At 37.7% G+C, this 19420-nt stretch overlaps 1 protein-coding gene across 1 annotated transcript in view; it reads right to left on the reverse strand.

Moving 5' to 3' along the window:
• The window catches only part of LOC124390869 (vacuolar protein sorting-associated protein 13C-like), an 81553-nt gene that overhangs the window by 16289 nt on the left and 45844 nt on the right, over positions 1-19420 (reverse strand). Inside the window, 22 exon segments of the mRNA XM_046856951.1 lie at positions 1018-1407; positions 1607-1904; positions 4148-4269; positions 4516-4676; positions 5439-5703; positions 5812-5967; positions 6118-6207; positions 9190-9555; positions 9647-9739; positions 9849-10066; positions 10319-10575; positions 10784-10944; positions 11044-11168; positions 11295-11439; positions 12541-12688; positions 12808-13112; positions 13271-13438; positions 13534-13637; positions 13833-13946; positions 15300-15453; positions 15639-15698; positions 16403-16482. Coding sequence (XP_046712907.1) covers positions 1018-1407; positions 1607-1904; positions 4148-4269; positions 4516-4676; positions 5439-5703; positions 5812-5967; positions 6118-6207; positions 9190-9555; positions 9647-9739; positions 9849-10066; positions 10319-10575; positions 10784-10944; positions 11044-11168; positions 11295-11439; positions 12541-12688; positions 12808-13112; positions 13271-13438; positions 13534-13637; positions 13833-13946; positions 15300-15453; positions 15639-15698; positions 16403-16482 — 3980 coding nt within the window.

Raw genomic sequence — 19420 nt, forward strand, 5'->3', positions numbered from 1 at the left:
TAAGTAGACATGCTGGTGTACTAGGGTTCATGTCCTGTTGCATGCCCCAGTTTCAGCCAGACCAGATGGCCTTATATATAACTAGAATAGTTAAAGTATACTGAGGAGTTCATGGCCAACTTAATGATTAAAGTTGCCCAGGTCAAAACCCAAAACCCAAATCATCACCCCTATACCAACGTACTGCAATTCAATTCAATATATTTTATTTGTATAGCGATTTTAACAATGAACATTGTCTCAAAGCAGCTTTAAACAGATGTGTTGATAAAGAATGAATAAGATGTTCTTTGTGTAAGTTCGTCCCTACTGTTGTTGTACTTGACAGCTGGTATGAGGTGTTTGTGCTGATATGTTGTGTATTGTTTTTTGTGTCAAATGTGTTGCTGTGCATTATGGCCAAAAATCTCCACTTTGGTCTTGTGTGTCCAAAGGACATTATTCAAGATTTTTTTTTTCTTTTAATTCTCTATTTTCTTTTTAGAGAGAAGTGGCTTTTTCCTGGCCAAATAACTGTCCTGTCATTAACTTTAAACATGCTAAGGCCTGTAGAATCTAAGAGTCAATTTCACTGACACACGTTCTGAGGAAGGTTAGTAACTGTCTTGAATGTTTTCCACTTGTGAACATTTTATGAAGTTTATATGGGTTTGAAATGGCCCTCCCAGACTGATGGGTAGCAAAGATTGCTTTATTGCAATCATTGTCTTTCCTCCTTGGCAATTTGGTAGCACACACCTGAATGCTCCAGACCAGAAAACTGCTAAACTTTGAGCTTTTTTTAGAGGAGGTCACACTGCTGATGTTTAAATAGCTTTGTTTTTGTAAAATAAATAATGACATGGTGTCATGGTGTCATCAAATTTAAGGACCAGATGATGTTTTAGCATGTCTTGATATGTTGATCCATTAATATATAGGACACATTTATTAATTCTTAAAATTTCTGATAAAAGTTAAGGCTCAACAGGGATTAGCTATTAGATCTAAAAATAATTTATGGCTTTCTGCACTCACTTTGTTCTTGCTGAAAATGTTTTTCTTCTTGAAGGAGAACAAGATCACATCTCGAAAATCAGAAGGGTGTTTAACATGGATGTCTTCAGCCCGGTATTGCAACACCCGACCTGTCTTGTTTATGATCCAGTATGGGCTAAAGATTGAAATGATGAGCTGTCCAGCCATGTGGCTCATGTGTGCATACACATCAACAGTAAGATTCTCACTGGTGTCGCTGGTAAAGCAGACAGGAAATAACTCTTGCATAGCTGAGGTGATCTTGACATGGCTGTTCCAGTTGCGGCCCTGATACTTCACAAGCACTAATTCCATGATTTCCCCCATGATGTTCGCGTTCAGCAGATCAGCTGTGCTGCCTTCTTCCAGCTCTACAAAATCAGCTGAACCCTGGGTCATAGAGGCAGTAAGAAAAACAAAACAAAGAGATAAGAACAGAAAAACTAGGCTGATGGGTGAGTTAATTGTTTGGAAATTGATTTATTTAGATGTTTTAAATGAGCTATAGAGTTATTGCTTTTGGTGTTAAGAATTAATAAGTAAAATATTGTTCATTTTATAAATTGTGCTGTTAATGCTTGCCATGTACCTCCATCAGGCACCGGATGGAATATGGAAGCAGGTTTCGAAGGAAAACAGTTGGATGCAGGTGGATAATGTAGGCAGGGTCCCATTCTTCTTCTCTCTGGCTATCAATGTGAGACAGGTTGTCTTTCACTGCCAGTGTGTTGATGACAACAGGCCGTAAGCTGCTATCCTTTGCTGGGCACTGCATGATGGAATGCACCTCTGAACTTTTATGAACCTGCTCCTTCCATGCAATGTGCGTGGTCGATATCTGATACTGGCCCTCAAGAGGTCCAACTGGCATCACGAACAAGCGACATCTATATCAAAACATGTAATTAGACATAATTAGGCTATATTAAAAAAACTTATCTTCATCTTGACTTGATCTGTTTCCAATGTAAGATCTATGGACAAAGTCTCTTTCAAAAGTTTTGAAACAGTAACATAATTTTTTGATTCCATGAGTTATTGCATATCAACAACAAAGACTAATGAGCTTAGAAGCAGCCATGCCAGACCAAACAACATTCTTTAGCAAGGGAGTGAATGAATGAAGGATGGAAAGAATGAAGACATCTGTTAAAGTTTGCACAAATAAGTAGAACAGTTAAGCAGAACATATCTTTAGACTATTAAATATAAAATATGAATAAGACACATACATACACACATTTATATACACATCTGTATTTGATAACAATATTCTAACAACAATTTTTCCATTAATTTAATTTTATTAAATCAGTTTAATTCATGCCAATTTAATAAATTACTTTATTGGGTCAAGAATATAAGCCGCTACTTTTTTCCCACGTTTTGAACCCCGCAGCCGAAGCGGCTAATTTATGAATTTTTCCTGGGTTTTTCCCGGTTTTACAAACTTTAAGCCAAAAAACTGAGCGACATAACATTAGACCAATAAAATTTCCGAACGGAAAAGAAAAAAACGCACCTCACCTGTGTTCTGAGCTGCATGGCATCAGGAGAAAAAAACGTTCTTTTTAAACGCACGATGATGCCAAAAGATAAAATCCCGAGAGAAATACAGTGGAACCCGGTTATGTCGAGGGCCTAGGGGACGCCAAAAAGTGTTGAGATAACTGAAGGTTCGAGATAAACGAAAACCAATATGGCGGCAATATATTAACGTGCTTGAAATTGTGCGGTAATAAATGAGAATGTACATGCACGTGTTTTTTGAGTTTTTTTACACAACGATTTGTTGATGAAGGCATGCTATAAAAATGAACATACATGTTTGTTAACTGTCAGAAAACCACCTGCCACGCCTCCTTCGGCGGCTGTCAAACCTCCGCTTTCCAACATTGCAAACACAAAGATTGCTCAAAAAATCACTAAAAACGTGCGGGTTGCATTTCGTTTTTACAAAAATCTAACCAGTCAAAATTAAATTCTCGAGTCATTTCACTCTGACACACACCTCTGAAAAGTATCCTACAACTGTAGCATCTGTAAGGCTTGATTTTTCCGCCACTTCCACCAGTTGCGGCTGCACAGTGCCGATCGAGATAACCGACGTTAAATGGCAAATTTACCGCCCTTGTGCTCGAGATATCAGGGTTCGTCGACATAAAAGAATCGACATAACCGATGAGAAAATGCTAAGACAAAGAGAGAATTTGGTGGTTCCACTTAAAAAACGTCGACTTAATAGGGTTGGCGAGTTAACCGAGGTCGAGATAAGTGGGTTCGACTGTAGGAGGAAGACAGTGCACAATGACTTTCTTGGTAGGCTACTGTTTAGATACAAGCCGTTGTAACGCGTTGAGTCAGGGTGAAGGGAGAGCTCACTAACTCCAGTTGCAACACAAATCATATAAGCACAGACAGGTTTTCAAAACTCGTGTTTTTAATTTTTCTTGGCAACAGCGTTACGGGTTAATCAAAGAAACTTAGAAATGTGCATCAGAAAATAATAAGGACATTCCTCGGTCTTTCACACATGCAGTAATACCGGAAGAATGCAGTGGCATGCTATTCCAGAAATACCGCTCTGCTTCTAAAGGAAGCGCAACATATTTCACCCAATACCCAGTGTGTATTGTGCCTTTTGTTAAAGCCTGTGTAAAGTACATTTGTGTAGACACCTGTGGCTTATAGACAGGTGCGGCTTATTTATGTTAAAAATAAAATATTTGTAAAATTTAGTGGGTGCGGCTTATATATGGGCACGCTTTATAGTCCGGAAATTACGGTAATTTAATAAATTTAATAGAAAGTATACTGTATTCATTTAATTTCTTTTATTAAATTTTTATATATTCATTTTTTATAAAAAGTTATTTTAATTATTATTTAACCAAGCAAGCATTTTATGTACAGTTGTTTTAAAAATTCTTAAATTTTAATAATAATAAACTGCATTGATAAAAAAACGACAAGCAATTTTATGTTTTGCATTTCTTCCCCCAACTATACCAAACAGATATTATAATATAATATATTATAATAATTTGACATACATACATACAGTACATACCTATATATACATCAAAGATGCAAAAATCTCACATCACATCAGTATGTATTTAATGCATACCTGTAAGAGTCCAGCGTGACATGAAACTCTTTGTCTGGTTCAGCAACTCCAACATTCACAAGCCCTCCTAAATCAGGGCAGTACTTCAAAATGGCAAATGGCACTGAGAAATGATTCTTAATCTATAAAAGAAGAAACAAATGGACATATATACTGTATACCAATACATAAATACATATATATTTACTTATGCCTAATCTGATATTACAGTGCCATTTACAAATTAGGGCGTATAAATATTTCCCCAGCTTTATTCTAATTATTAGTCGCTTCTAGTGAACTCCCTTTCTGGCACTATTAGCATTTTGGAATATAAAATCAATGCAGTAAATGATTTATCATTGCATATGAAAAACATACGCATTTACCTGTAGTGGGGAGCGCACAGTGATGACTTTGTTACCTTCTGAGGCACTGATCTGCAAAAGCACAGATACAGACTCCTGATGTGTGGATTTCTGCACATTATAGAGCCTCCGGCCTGGTTTATCCACAGGGATATTAGAAATCTCACTGTAGCCTTTGGGCACTGCAGACAAAGTACAATATTACTAAGATGGAAAAACATTTACATTTAAATCTCTTTTTGCCAATTACAAGCACACCAGTTATGCTAAATGGCATACAGCTGGTAGCCATTCTCCAAAAAGACCAGGTATTGGGTCAAAACTATAAGTTCATGGTGATTCCCTCCAGAGGCAGTGTGGTCTGTTGGACAGCAATTAAACTGCAGACAAAATGAAGCAGGTATGCAGAGAATTGGGGGATTATACACACATTCTGGCACAATTAATACTAATAATCCCAGTTATAAATGCAATGGATAAACTATAGATGCTGGAATTTCTGTGTTTCCATACTGTGGTTTGCACTGAAATCAGACTGGGACCTTTCCAACAGGAGCATGTGTTCTTTGGGCTTTTTCCCCCAATGAAAAGCATTAATAAATTTGTTTATGAACAGGGCAGAGAAAAGCTAGACAGAAAGTTGCCCTGCCTTGCTCACAACATAGCATTCCTCCAGGTGTACAAATATCTTGACAGGTGTGCAAATGTGAACAGGATTTATAAAATTGTGGCAAAACCTTCTCTTTAATAAACATACAAATGAACAGTGCAGATTAAATGACCCAAAATTGAATTTTCTGATTAGATTTTGAGTAGAGCTTCGGCTATTCAAAATAACGTCCCATAATGTATATATGAGTATATTACTAGAGAAAGTTTTCCAATAATTTTTTTGTGTCTCACAAAGAATATGATGCAGAATGTGATGAAAAGGATGCAAATACCAATGCTAAGGTTGAAAAGGCAGCTCTCCTGTCTCTGCAGTGTTGACAGTTTAACTCGTGTTGTATTTTCAAAAATAGAATATTCCAAATCCAAGGATTCTTCCACTCCTACTTCAGGCATTTTACTTTGGGATGATGAGACAACCAATCGCAGATTTGCACTGTGCTCGATGATCAGTGGAATGCCAAGGGAATTCCGGATAGTAAATGGGGCTTTCTCTTTTAGAGAGTGATCAAATGAAGAGACAGTGCCCTCTGAGAAAGCCTGACATTCAAACACAAGTTAACAGGATAACCAAATAAGTAAGAATTCAACAAAGGTTTTACTATGTAATATTTTATCTTACTTAATCTAAATCAAATAAATGTATACCTGGATGAGGTTGTAAAAGACATTCAAACAGCAGTTAGACAATGTAATGTTCATGGTGTCTTTGGAGCAGATGTTAATGGATGTACAAGATTCAGGCAGCACTATGAAGTCATCACCAGGAACAGGGCTCTTATCCCAAACAGGGTTATTTTTTATCTATGCATAACCAAAAATAAAATCAACAAGAATAAAAAATATTTCTAGTGGAAAACAACAGAAAAATAAGACTCTATAAGCAATAAATATATATTTGTACACTAACATGAATGGTATACAAATAACTATTTAAATAGCAATAAATAATACCTCAATTCCAAGGTTCCATCTGCGTTTGCCATTATCAACTCTCTCTATAAGAGGCTCCCAAACGGCATAAGACTCATTGAAATAGTTCACCTGAAACAATGGGGATATCAAGAAAACCTCAGCAGTTCACAACAGAACCAGCATTGACAATAATTCATTTTATTGATATGTTATAAACCAATCATTGTCATGATGTAAGTATTCTATGATTTTTAGTTCATATCAGTAGCAAATTCAGCATTCAGGTCGTGATGCATGTTTGAAAGCCCCTAGTTCAGTCTTTCCAAGTGTAATGTGTCTGGATTAATCTGAGAGTACAATCATTTAGCCATCAAATGGACAACAAATGGCTTTTTACACCAGAAAGTGACCTGACTGGACCCCATGAAAACTAACACAATACTAAAAGTTGGAATCCAAAAAAAGACACCTTGTATGTTCAAATACTGTTGACACAATTATTATAGTCATCTGTGCTTTTTGCATAGTCAGCATGGAAAGAAAGACTTGAAAGAAACCCCATGCTCATGAAATGGGACATTGTTTAACAGCATTTTGTGCAAGACTTTTGGAGTCGTGGACATATGTATATGACATTGTTTGCAGTCTGCTTTGCTTTCATCGTCCTCATTAATCATTAAACATTAATTGGAAATATGTCCAAATAACTGTCACTTCATCTCACCAGTCCATCTACATGGCAGTATTGTTGTGGACATGGTAAAGTAACTTGTATCAAGTTAAACCCAGCCATTATGGATGCACAAGCCAGTACACTCTTATTGCCGGTCCCAAGCCTGGATAAATAGTGGGGGTTGTGTTAGGAAGGGCATCCAGCGTAAAACATGTGCCAAATCAAATATGCGGCTCACGAACCAGAATTTCATACCAGATCGGTCGAGGCCCGGATTACCAACGACCGCCACAGGTATTGTTAGCCAACAGGGTACCAGTGGAAATTGGGCAACTGTTGGCCGAAGGAAGAGAAGGAGAGGAGGAAGACGTCTACAGAGACGGCAGGAAAAGGAGAAGTGTAGGAGAGTGAAGGTTTGGGTTGCTACTTTAAATGTTGGTACTATGACGGGAAAGGGAGAGAGATAGCTGATATGATGGAGAGGAGAAAGGTAGATATGTTGTGTGTTCAGGAGACCAAGTGGAATGGCAGTAAGGCCAGGAGCACTGGGGGTGGGTTTAAACTGTTCTATTATGGTGTGGATGGAAAGAGAAATGGTGTAGGGGTGATACTGAAGGAAGAGTGTAGTGGAGGTGAAGAGAGTTTCTGATAGGATGATGAACATGAAGCTGGAAGTTGAAGGGGTAATGATAAATGTCAACAGTGCCTATGCTCCACAAGTGGGCTGTGAGATGGAAGAAAAAAAATTCTGGAGTGAGTTAGATGAAGTGGTAGAAGGTGTACCTAGAAATGAAAGATTGGTGATTGGGGCAGACTTTAATGGGCATGTAGGTGAAGGGAACAGAGGTGATGAGGAGGTGATGGGTAGGTATGGCTTTAAGGAGAGTAATGTGGAAGGGCAGATGGTGGTGGATTTTGCTAAAAGGATGGAAATGGCAGTGGTGAATACTTATTCTAAGAAGAAGAGTCATAGATCATAGAGTGCAAGAGTGGAGAAAGGTGCACACAGGTGGATTATGTTCTATGTAGGAGATGCAACCTGAAATAGATTAAAGACTGTAAGGTGTTGGCAGGGGACAGTGTAGCTAAACAGCATGGGAAGGATGTGCTACAAGAGCAATAAAGGAAGGAGATGGAAATATCTTGACTAGTGAGGAGAGTGTGTTGAGAAGATGGAGGGAGTATTTTGAGCAGCTGATGAATGAGGAAAATGAGAGAGAGAGAGAGAGAGAGAGAGAGAGAGAGAGAGAGAGAGAGAGAAAGGTTGGATGGTGTGAAGATGGTGAAGTAGGAAGTGGAAAGTATTAGTAAGGAGGAAGTAAGAGCAGCGATTAAGAGGATGAAGAGTGGAAAGTCGGTTGGACCAGATGACATACAGGAAGAAGCATGGAGATGTTTAGGAGAGATGGCAGTGGAGTTTTTAACCAGATTGTTTAACAAGATTTTGGAAGGTGAGAAGATGCCTGAGGAATGGAGAAGAATGTGCTGGTACCGATTTTGAGAATATAGGATATGTAAAGATCTGCAGTAACTACAGGGGAATAAAGTTGATCAGTCACACCATGAAGTTATGGGAAAGAGTAGTGGAAGCCAGTATGGTTTCGAGATATAGAATATAGAGAAGGTCAGACGGAGTTGCATTGTGCATTTGTGGATTTAGAGAAAGCGTACGACAGAGTGCGGAGAGAGGAGTTGTGGTATTGTATGAGGAAGTCAGGTGTGTCAGAGAAGTATGTGAGGGTGGTGCAGGACATGAATGAGGACAGTGTGACAGCAGTGAAGTGTGCAGTAGGAATGACAGATTGGTTCAAGGTGGAGGTGGGATTGCATCAAGAATAGGCTCTAAGCCATTTCCTGTTTGCAGTGGTGATGGACAGGTTAAAGGACGAGGTCAGACAGGAGTCTATGTGGGCTATTTGGGCTATCTGTGGTTCAGGGAGAAGAGGTGGTGAAGATGGAGGAGTTCAGGTACCTGAGGTCAACAGTGCAAAGTAATGGAGAGTGTGTTAGAGAAGTGAAGAAAAGAGTGCAGGCAGGGTGGAGTGGGTGGAGAAGAGTGATAGCAGGAGTGATTTGTGATAGAAGAGTATCTGTGAGAGTGAAAGGGAAAGTTTATAGGACTGTGGTGAGACCTGCGATGTTGTATAGTTTATATACAGTGGCATTGAGTAAAAGACAGGAGGTGGAGCTGGAGGTAACAGAGCTAAAGATGCTGAGATTTTCACTGGGAGTGACAACGATGGACGAGATTAGAAACAAGTTTATTAGATTAGAGATGTAGAAGGTTTTGAAGACAAGGTGAGAGATGTGTGATTGAGATGGTTTGGACATGTGCAGAGGAGGGACATGAAGTTTATCGGTAGGAGAATGCTGAGGATGGAGCCACCAGGAAGGAGAAAAAGAGGAAGTTCCATTAAAGACTGTACAAGGACACTTACCTCAAGCGTCATATCTGCAGACAAACTTAGCAAAGAAGACCAGTTTCGTGCACATCCAGTCAATGAAGACTCAGCCAGCAGCAGTGGAACAGTGTGGTGGCCCTGGCCAGATTCCAGAGTCACCTGCACCACCTTCACATCAACTGTAAAAGTCTGGTGTTTATTGCTGCTGTGTATCTCATGGAATTTTTCAGTCACCTCAGTAGCAGTCTCAACATCCAGGAACCAGAAGTTGCAGGAATAGATGTTCCTTACAGCCCACAGAGTGCTCAGCTCAAAGGGCTTCTGACAGACCACCTCCTCCTTAGACTGAGGAGTCATGGCTGCAGTGATTGTCAGGACAGTGTTGAGGATGATTGGTGAGATCTGTGCAAATAAGCAAATGCACTTAAATGTCAAAGATATTCTACACCACATAGCCTCATCCAAGTGTGTCTGAGTACACGGTGCTACTCACTTTTACAGTGACATGATCTATAGTGACTGAGCCAGTGAGTGAATCGCTGGCCGAAATTCTGGTTTCAAGTAAAACAGAACATGGCCTAAGTACCTGGTGAAAAAATATAGCATATTGAAAAAATACTATAACAAATATAAATGTAACATGTAAAAATAAACACTTTAATAATGAACAATTAAACAACAAAAAAAATATTTACAGTGGTTACAGCCTTGCTCTCCTTATTCCTTATGAACGGAGAGGCAAGAATTTTGAGTCCCTTAAGGTTGACTTTCATGACCTGATTTGCCTCTTCAGAGAGCAGTTTGAAGTCACACTGGAAAGAAGCCACTAAAGCAGGAGCATCTGCCTTCATTAGATTTGCCACAAACACCACTTCCGGATCTATCACAACGACATGCACCTTGATCTTCTGGCCTTTGGTTACAAAAATACAAGTGCAGTTGTTTTTTTATTGAACCAAAACAAAATTGCAATATATTTATCTCAGTATATGAAATTTTGAAAATGTCTATGGCATATGATCACTGATGAGCACGAAAAAAAAAACATCGTTCTCGAACTACGGAACAAATTCAGCCAGCCTCAATCTCAGGTGGTATTCAAATGTAAAATACAAACAGTAAATGCAATGTGGTGAATAGTTATTTTAGATTAAACTTCCTGTACCTGCGTTCAGTTCACCGTGACCCTTTTGTTCTGAGATTTGTTTTAATGGCAGTGATCTTGGTTTGTCTGTTACTGTGCCCTGGGCCTTTGCTTGGGCCAGAGCCTGGATGAAGAATTCAGCCACTGCCATGAGAAACTCCATGCTGGCACAGAGATAGAGTTTTTGGAACACAGCTACCACGGAGCTTTCATCCCTGTTTTGCGAGTATTTCAAGTCGATCATGGCATCTGAGCTGTCGTCAAGCTTTTTCAGCATTCTGACATCAAAAAGTTTAAAGGCCCACAAAACAGAATGAGTAAAAAAGAGTAAATAAAAATCTAAAAAAAAAAACCTTTTTATATTGGATATGTAATATAATAATATTAATAATATAATAATCATATCATTGTAATGAAATGCTAGTCAAGATAATCAAATACAGCAGTGGCTACAGGAGGTTTTGTGTAGCAGTAGATATGTGTCACCTGGATGTAATTCGCTCAGTGTTACTCCTCCTGTCATCTAGTGTGCAGGTGGTGAGAATACTAGTAACCTCCATGCTGCTGTCACTGAACATCTTACCAGAAGCAGTTATCTTATGAAGCATAAACTCTCCTATACACAATCTCTTCTGATGCACACCAGGCTATAAACCGGTGAAAAAGAGAGGTTGAAAACAATAATCACTTATAAAATGTCAAATGCAACCATTTAAAATTGGGTTTTATTTAGTAGGAAAACACACCTGTGTGGAATCATCATTGTAAAGTACCAGACCAAGTGACTCAACAGTAAAATTGAATTTCACAGTCTCCATCAGTTCACTCTCTGCTAATTTGCTTTCTGGCGGTTGTCCAGCATGCTCAGTCTCTACAAACAAATATATACAGTCCAGTATTCACAGGTGTGCTATAGATATGAGATTTGGTTAGAAGCATGGAAAAACATTAAAATGATCTATTTAATGTAAAATGTAATGTAAACATTTAAAAATACCATTATGTGTGCAAGATCTGGTAGGCACATTTGCCTGGTTTATTCCTGGATCTGGGCTAACACAGGGCTGAACACTGCTGGCTTCGCTAATGTTTTCCATCAGAATCTTCAATAAGAGAACCAGGTCATCCTGATTTAAAGCTACCTGCAACAAAATATGAAAGGTCTCTTAACACTAGCTCTATAGCCCTTGTGAACATCTTGGAGAGGTACAAAATCTCACTATGAAACATAAATACAGTGGAACCCGCTTATCTCGCCTCGGTAATCTCGACAACCCTATTAAGTCGACGGTTTTGAACCGCCAAATTTTTATCAGTTATGTCGCCGAACCCTAATATCTCGAGCACAAGGGGGAAAAAATTTGCCATTTAACGTCGGTTATCTCGGTGCAGCCGCAGAAGAATTTGCGAAAGTGGCGGAAAAATCAAGGCTTACAGCTGCTACAGGTGTTGTATTGTATACTGGTGAATCTCTGCTGTTAGTTAGTGCACATATGCCTTTTGTTGTTAAATGTTATGAGATGAATAGTAGCGGCTTGGCGCGAACGTGTGATGACCATCCAAAAGCATAGAATGAACACCGGCAGGATCGGGGGGGAATCCGCGGTGCGTTTTGGGAAGAAAAGAGCAGCTGTTGAGAGAGTGCCGGTGGGAAGACACGTATGAGCGGGAGAGGGATACGCATGAGTGATAACAACGACCGCCGTGAACCAACATATACCAACAATAACGGACAGTGAGAGTGTGGAAGTTTAAATAGGAGCTGGTGATGATGATAAACGAGCACCATATGTGCGCGATTGAAGCCTGGAGCTTCAGAGAAAGCGGCCGAGAAAGCACCTGACACGCTGAAGGGGGCCAAAGGGGGCGTGGCAGGTGGATTCCTGACAGATAAACATGTACTGTATGTATTTTTATAGCATGCCTTCATCAAACAAATCGCACCAACGCTGTTGTGTAAAAAAAACGCTTCAAAAACACGTGCATGCACATTTTCATTTATTAACGCACATCATGTACATAAAGAAATTTCAAGCACGTTAATATACTGCCGCCATTTTGATTTTCGTTTATCTCGATCATCAGTTACCTCGATGTTTTTGGCGACCCCCTAGGACATCGACATAACCGGTTATGTACTATCTAATCATCAATAAAAAACATCCATGTCACATGAAAAAAAAGATGATGTTTGAAGATTACGTTAGAAATTGTAATTTGGGAGGAGGAAAATAAGGACTTACCTCCATGGGCTTTAGGTCTCCATCTACTTCAAGGGCAGCCATCTTATGATACCAAGTAGCAGCAAGGTTACGTCTGACTGACAGGACCAGGTTCACTGGTTGAAGGAGCTCAGAGCTAGGTTTATTATGGCCTTTCTCCATGAAGATTCTAAGAGTGTTATAAAACCCATCGCACATTACAAAATGAAAGCAAACATACAAACTTTGCTAATAGAGCTAAAGGAAAAACCTTGAGGATAACTATGGAACTTTCAAACCAGTTTTTACCTGGATAGCTTAAGCTGAGTCAGTTCCAAGTCAATGATATCTATGACAGCAGGAAGTGGACAATTCTCTACTGGAAGCAGAGAGAAGCTGTTTCTCACAGTGATGAGACCAAGGTCGGCCTCCACAGCATTATGAGACATGGATGACTGAGGGATAATGATGATTGGAGCCTTTAGTCTAATGTCCAAAGAGATTCTGAAACTCTTCTGAGCAAAGTCCCTTACACTGGAGACTGCCTTTTCCGCTGCCTGTGCTGTGGCCACACTTAAAGCCTCCTTTGCCATTTGAAAGCTATTAGTGAATTTCTAGCAAGAATACAATCAGATATAATCAGAATTACTGTCACTTGCTTTTGGAACATTATAAAAACAGTATATCTGAACAATAGCAACTCTTATACTAATCTGTACATTTTGTAAAATAATTCTGAATTGTGAGTTTATACAGTAAGATGTGAACATACCACCAATATCATGACAAACTTTTGCAGATAGACTACTTGAATGCAGCCCACATTTAGCTTGATCTTTCCATCCACCTTTGATGTGTCTGTGTACCCCTCTCCTTCTGTGGCTTTAGGGGTTAGACCCATATTAAAGCTGAATACTTCATCGTCCACAATACAGACAACCTACAAAAAAAAGAAGACAAAAAACCCCACCAACTCATAAACATTAGATTCTACATAAAGCTATACTAAATAATGTTTTATAGAAGTTGACTTGCCTTTTTGTGAACTGTTTCTGGGTCCAAATTAATGACAACAAAATCACGAAGTCTAGCAGACATGTGGGTTTCATTTTCCTTCATCAAGAGAGACCCATGTAGATCTAAAGTGGTGTTTGAGAAAGATTTGAATGCAGGATTTTAAGTACTATAGCAATTATAGCCGATGATAAGGAAGGGTACACAAGGCCACTCATCCACTTCTCAGATAATCATCAACTTTTGGATATAATAGATTTATCTACAAAAAAAAGCTAAAAAAATGGCACTCTTTTAGCATAACTGGTATGAAATCTGACCTCGAATCTTCATGTCAGCAATGTTGCACTGCTGGTCACATAGTAACACATTGAAGGCCCCCAGCTGCACATGGATTTTCAGATCAATGATGTCTTCTTCATAAAGGGAACTTTCTGTAAATCAAAAATCCACTCAATTACAGGCAAATTTCAAAAAATATGCCATAAATGTACATTTAAATGTTATAAATTATCCTTTGCTTTCACAAATATTTTCACAATATATTTTATTTAAGAGTGTTCTCTCAAAATAATTTAAAAATAATTACTAGATACAAACAAAGTGTTCAGAGTTCTACTAATATAAGAAATTCACAAGGCAGTACCATTTTGTTTAAGCACAAGACTGATAGGAATCTTTTGCCAGGATGACACTTCTAACAAAGGTTACCTTTCATACAGTATATATAAACTATAAGAACTAGAGGCCAATGGCATCATTAGCAATAACTCCGCCCTAAACTTAATCCTTTCTGTTACTAATTTGTATGCACCTTAAAATATACTTCAAACAGGAAGGAATGGAACAAAGAAAATTGAAGAAAATACAAGGATTTTAAACATCTGACTGCAGCAAGACCCTGATCTCTGCTCTGATCGATTCCTAAACCGAATCTGCTGGCTAAAATGAAACTTAAAAAAAAATCTGACATATGCATGGATGAACAGATATGAAATAGTGATTAAGCATGAAGGGTCAAGTAATGTCTCTGTATGAATCATTAAGGAAACATTTTAAAGATCCAGGCCTATAATTTGCCCCTTTTAAAACACAGTAACATCTTTCCCATGACCACAAACATTGCAACATGGCTGCTTTAGAAATAAGAAGCTACACAAAGATAGAGTCCAATGAATTATTGCCAGCTGAAACATATTAATTATTGAAATAATGATCCAATTATACGCTCTTAAGCATTAAGTCTTGCATTAAAAATTAACTTGTGCTTCAGGTGTGCATAGTTACTACCGGAATATCCTAAAGATATTCCATTATGAAGTTTAAAGACTAAAAGCGCAGTAAAGGCTTTCATCAGTTTTTTTCTGAAATTGGGATACACAGACATATCCAGACAGAATATCCCAATTATATCCTATTCTACCTGATGCTAGTGATCCGATTTTTGCCTCCTTTTAGTCAAAGAATCTCATCATTACATTTTAGCTTAGTATTTTTAATCTTTTTATTTTAATAATAAAAATAGAATTTTTATTTTTTTTTTTTTAAGGAGGAAAATGTTTTATAAAATTATAGAAATGTTGTATGAGAGGCAGGAAGCTGCTTAAAACAATAAAGACAATAATTAAAAAATGATAAAAACTATTTCCTTTCCCCATAAAAGTCAGTTTAAGCCCTGGGCTGATTTCTTTTATGCCTAGACATAACACCATGTATGATAATTTAACTTTTGTTAATTAGTACATCAATAGAAGTATGTATATTTGTGCTAGTGCATGCACTCATACTAGATCTGACAGGAGTAGCTTTTGTTTCTTCGTTAATCTTGCTCTCTTTTTCAGGTGATGACAAGCTACTGCAGGACAGGATAGTAGACAGGAACTCCATGATAGAAAGAATTGTCTCGGTATGCAAAGTCAGATCCAGAGAGGAGAAAATAATCTACAAACAAACACACACACACACACACACACACACACACACACACACACACACACACATACACATACACACACAGTCATCATCATCAAATACATTTAATTAATCATATAGATTATTTATTTATCAGAAAACTACACAATTAAACAATATAATAATACAATATGCTTTAAACAATGTATACATACATTCATCTTCTGTTGCATATTCTCAAAAATGGTAGAAAAATTCGGCCCATCACGATCAGCCTGTATGACAAACCATGCATTTTAAATGTCACATTACGAATATGGCAATACTTTTTAGTGTAACAATTAAATAATGAGTAAGATACTAAGATTAGGACACAAATAATAATATCAATAAATATCAATATACGCAATATATATTAGTAGATTAGTAGAGCCTAAGGTTTTACAAATCAGGACAAAAAAATTTATCTGTTACTAGTCAGGTATTACAATTGGTAAATACAATCTCAGATGAACAATAAAAAAATAGCATCATTTATTTCTTAGGTTGTTTTTTTGTTTGTTTGTTTTTTTTACCAAAATGGAAAATGGTCTCATCTGGGGAATTGCATTTCATTTCATTTCAGATAGATTTTTGTGAAAACCAATTTTCCTGATTTTTAACCAGTTTTGATCAGATGTTCTGATAAATAAAATTATAGACTTCAAAGTGGGTGTTCTTTCTTTTCCCCATGACAGTAGTTTGGCTATTATTTGGGGGTATTTGGCTTTTGAAAGGCGCTTCCTTAATTCTTCCACAACATCATAAAGTATAAGCAATACACCTGGCTTTAAATTATTTTGCATGATGTGAGGTAATCTGTAGATTATATTGTCAAATGCATAAACTAAGAGTTTAATCCAGTGCTAAGTAAAAGTTTAAAATCATAACAATAAGCAAGAAATATAGAGCAACCCAATGGGTAAATAATAACCCTTACCTTAAAATACTCTACTTTCAGGAGCTCAGCTCCCTGTTTTGCTGAGGAGCTGAGAATGCAGACAGGCTCCCCATGTATATCTAAAACAATACAAAAGAAAGAGATTATTAGTGTATAAATTTGAAATGAATTATTTACACTTGGAAAAGAAATTAACTTTTGTAACTCAGAGAAATTATATCAATACAGGCTCATAAAAGATCTAAATATGGAAAACAAGACACTGGAATCTGAATTTTCAAACAAGTAAACAAATAAAATTACTAATTCAAATGCAAGTGTACGGCCTTCAGTTCCTAAGCACGTGTTTATTTTTTATGCAATAAACAGTTCCATATTTATGAAACCATGTATGGAAATACACTCCACTGGCAAAGGTATGTGGACACTCCAACTAATTTTAGATTTTAGGTGTTTCAGCCACACCCCTTACTAAGAGGTGAAAACTGCCTCAGGAAGCAACATCGTCACAATAACTATGCACCAGGAGCTTCATCTTCATGAAATGCTTTTTTATGGCTAAGATCCCTATGTGCAATGCCAAGCATCAGATGGAAGAAACAGTGAACACGGTCTCTGGAGTAATGAATTACACTTTACTATGTGGCAACCAGATTAATCTATATTTGGTTGAAAGGAACAAACTAAAGCATAGTTTCCAAGTTATTGGATGAATAATAGTCTGAGATTGCTTTGCTGGGTTTGGGCCCTTAGTTCCTGTGAAAGGTAATGTTAATGCTACAGCATGCAAAGACATTTTATACAATTTTCTTTTAAGAAAGAGGTCTATAAAACATGTGAAACGGCAGGGTAGTCTTAAAGGTGTTAACCAGCTAAATTTATTCTTTAAATGGTTAGGCATGAGGCCCCCCAAGTGTCTCCATACACTGTTACCAAACTCAGAGGTTGCCCATGGGTACATTAATGCAATTCTGAGAGACTCCAGGTTGTGAAACTGGAAAACTGCCTGCCTTTGCACCTGCCTTAGCAACATTGGAACGCTACAAGAAACCATGCTTTCAACTTTCTCTTCACCCTGTACACCACAGAATTTCAGTGCAAGTCTGACCTCAACCATCAGAAATTTTCTGATGTCTCTGTATTATCTGACATGTACATAAGTAAAAAGTAGCCATTACTACTGCCTGCTTTAGTGTCACGCTGGTAACTGGACCTCACATCATATTAATATATTATTACAAAACAAATTTCAAATTTTGTTACCTAATTAATGTATCCAGGCTGAACAACCACCATATAGAACATAGGCAGGGAAAAGATGATGATCAGGTGATCAGGAATGTCATGTTTACATCACTGATTCCCTCTGTCTCATCCACATTAACCCCATACTTCTTGTTGCCCTCTGCCTTGCTTTCTGTTAGCTTCGTAAACTAGTCTACGTCTGTGGTGTGTGACTGCCAGGAAATGGTGCACCAGTGGTAAGGATGGTGAGGTGAGGATGGGTTCCCCTTTTGAGTCTGGTTCCTCATAACATCTAAGGGAGTTTTTCCTTGCCACAGTTGCCACGGCTTGCTCATCAGGGATAAATGCACACCATTCACCTTCACTGTTGATTTCTGTAAAGCTGCTTTAAAACAATGTCTGTTGTGAAAAGCGCTATAGAAATAAACTTGACTTGACTAAAGCTTCGCAATGACAAGAAATAGATTGATAGGCTGAAAATGGTGTGCAATTAAAATAATTAAAACTACAGTAACGAGTCTGGATTAAAAATGTAAGCAGTTGAAAGTACAGATATTTGTGCAAAAAATGTAGAGTAAAAAGAAAAACGTTATAAAAATAAATAGTGGAGTACTGATACCAGAAAAATCTACAATTACAAAGTATTTGTACTTCATTAATTCATATCTCGGGCTTTATAGTTGACTACAAGCTGAAATGGAAGGTCAGCTCACAACTGTTTACAGGAAAGGTATCTATTATCTAAGAAAGCTCAGATCCTTTGTTTGAAGCAGGAATTAAGTCAAGTCAAGTCAAGTTTATTTCTAGAGCGCTTTTTACAACAGACTTGTCTCAAAGCAGCTTTACAGAAATCAGCAGTCAAGGTGAATGGTGTGCATTTATCCCTGATGAGCAGCCATGGTGACTGTCTGGTAACCAGTTCTTCTTTGCAGCAGTATGCTGGGTAGGCAGGATCAGAGATGGACATGCACAAAACTTGTCATAGAAAGCTTGTAATAGTGGTGGTAGTGAAAAAGATGACATAAAATGAAGCCATTCTGCACAATAAATAACATGCATTCCATGATCTACTGTTTAGATTGCAGAACTCCTTTGGTAGAAGACCAATTCAGATTCACTGTAGAAAGGAACTGTGCAGAAGGTCATTTATAGCAACACATTGATAAATAACTATGTAGAAAATAACATATTTATGTCAGGAGAAGGAACAGAATTATCTTAGCATTAATTAACTCTTGGCATCTGATCAGGTTTATGTTTCTCTGCTTGTGTTATTTGTGCACCTTTCATACTCTTACTCATATATTCGCTTTGATAAAATACAAAATGTTGCTGAAGTTAAGGTCATCTCTATGGAAGTGAAGTTTGTGGTTCCACAACGTTCTGTTTTAGGACCACTGCTCTTTGCTCTTAGTATGCTATAGATATAATGATTTGTAAGCATGCTATTAGCTTTCACTGCTGAGGATGTCCCGACTTATAAAAGATTTTAATAAAAATTGTTGGACAACACAACATGACAGACACACTAAAAATGGCTCTGGAGTTCTCTTGAGTTTTGACACAAATATGTTTATATCCGGCTATATCTAAATCCTTAATTTGGCCAACTGTGAAGGAGTTTTTGCCAATAGTGAAATATTGCTTCTGTTATCTACTGCAGATTCCATTGTACTCTGAGCCTATTGGTGTTCCTGAGCTCGTGTTTTGCTCTCTGTTCGGTTTATCAAATACATAAAAAAAGATGAAGTTGCAGGAAAACGTCATTTACTCCAACACAGTATTGCTGTTAAATCAAATACAGATAATACT

This window comes from Silurus meridionalis, chromosome 9, assembly GCF_014805685.1.
Source record: "Silurus meridionalis isolate SWU-2019-XX chromosome 9, ASM1480568v1, whole genome shotgun sequence".
In the NCBI taxonomy this organism is placed as follows: domain Eukaryota; kingdom Metazoa; phylum Chordata; class Actinopteri; order Siluriformes; family Siluridae; genus Silurus; species Silurus meridionalis.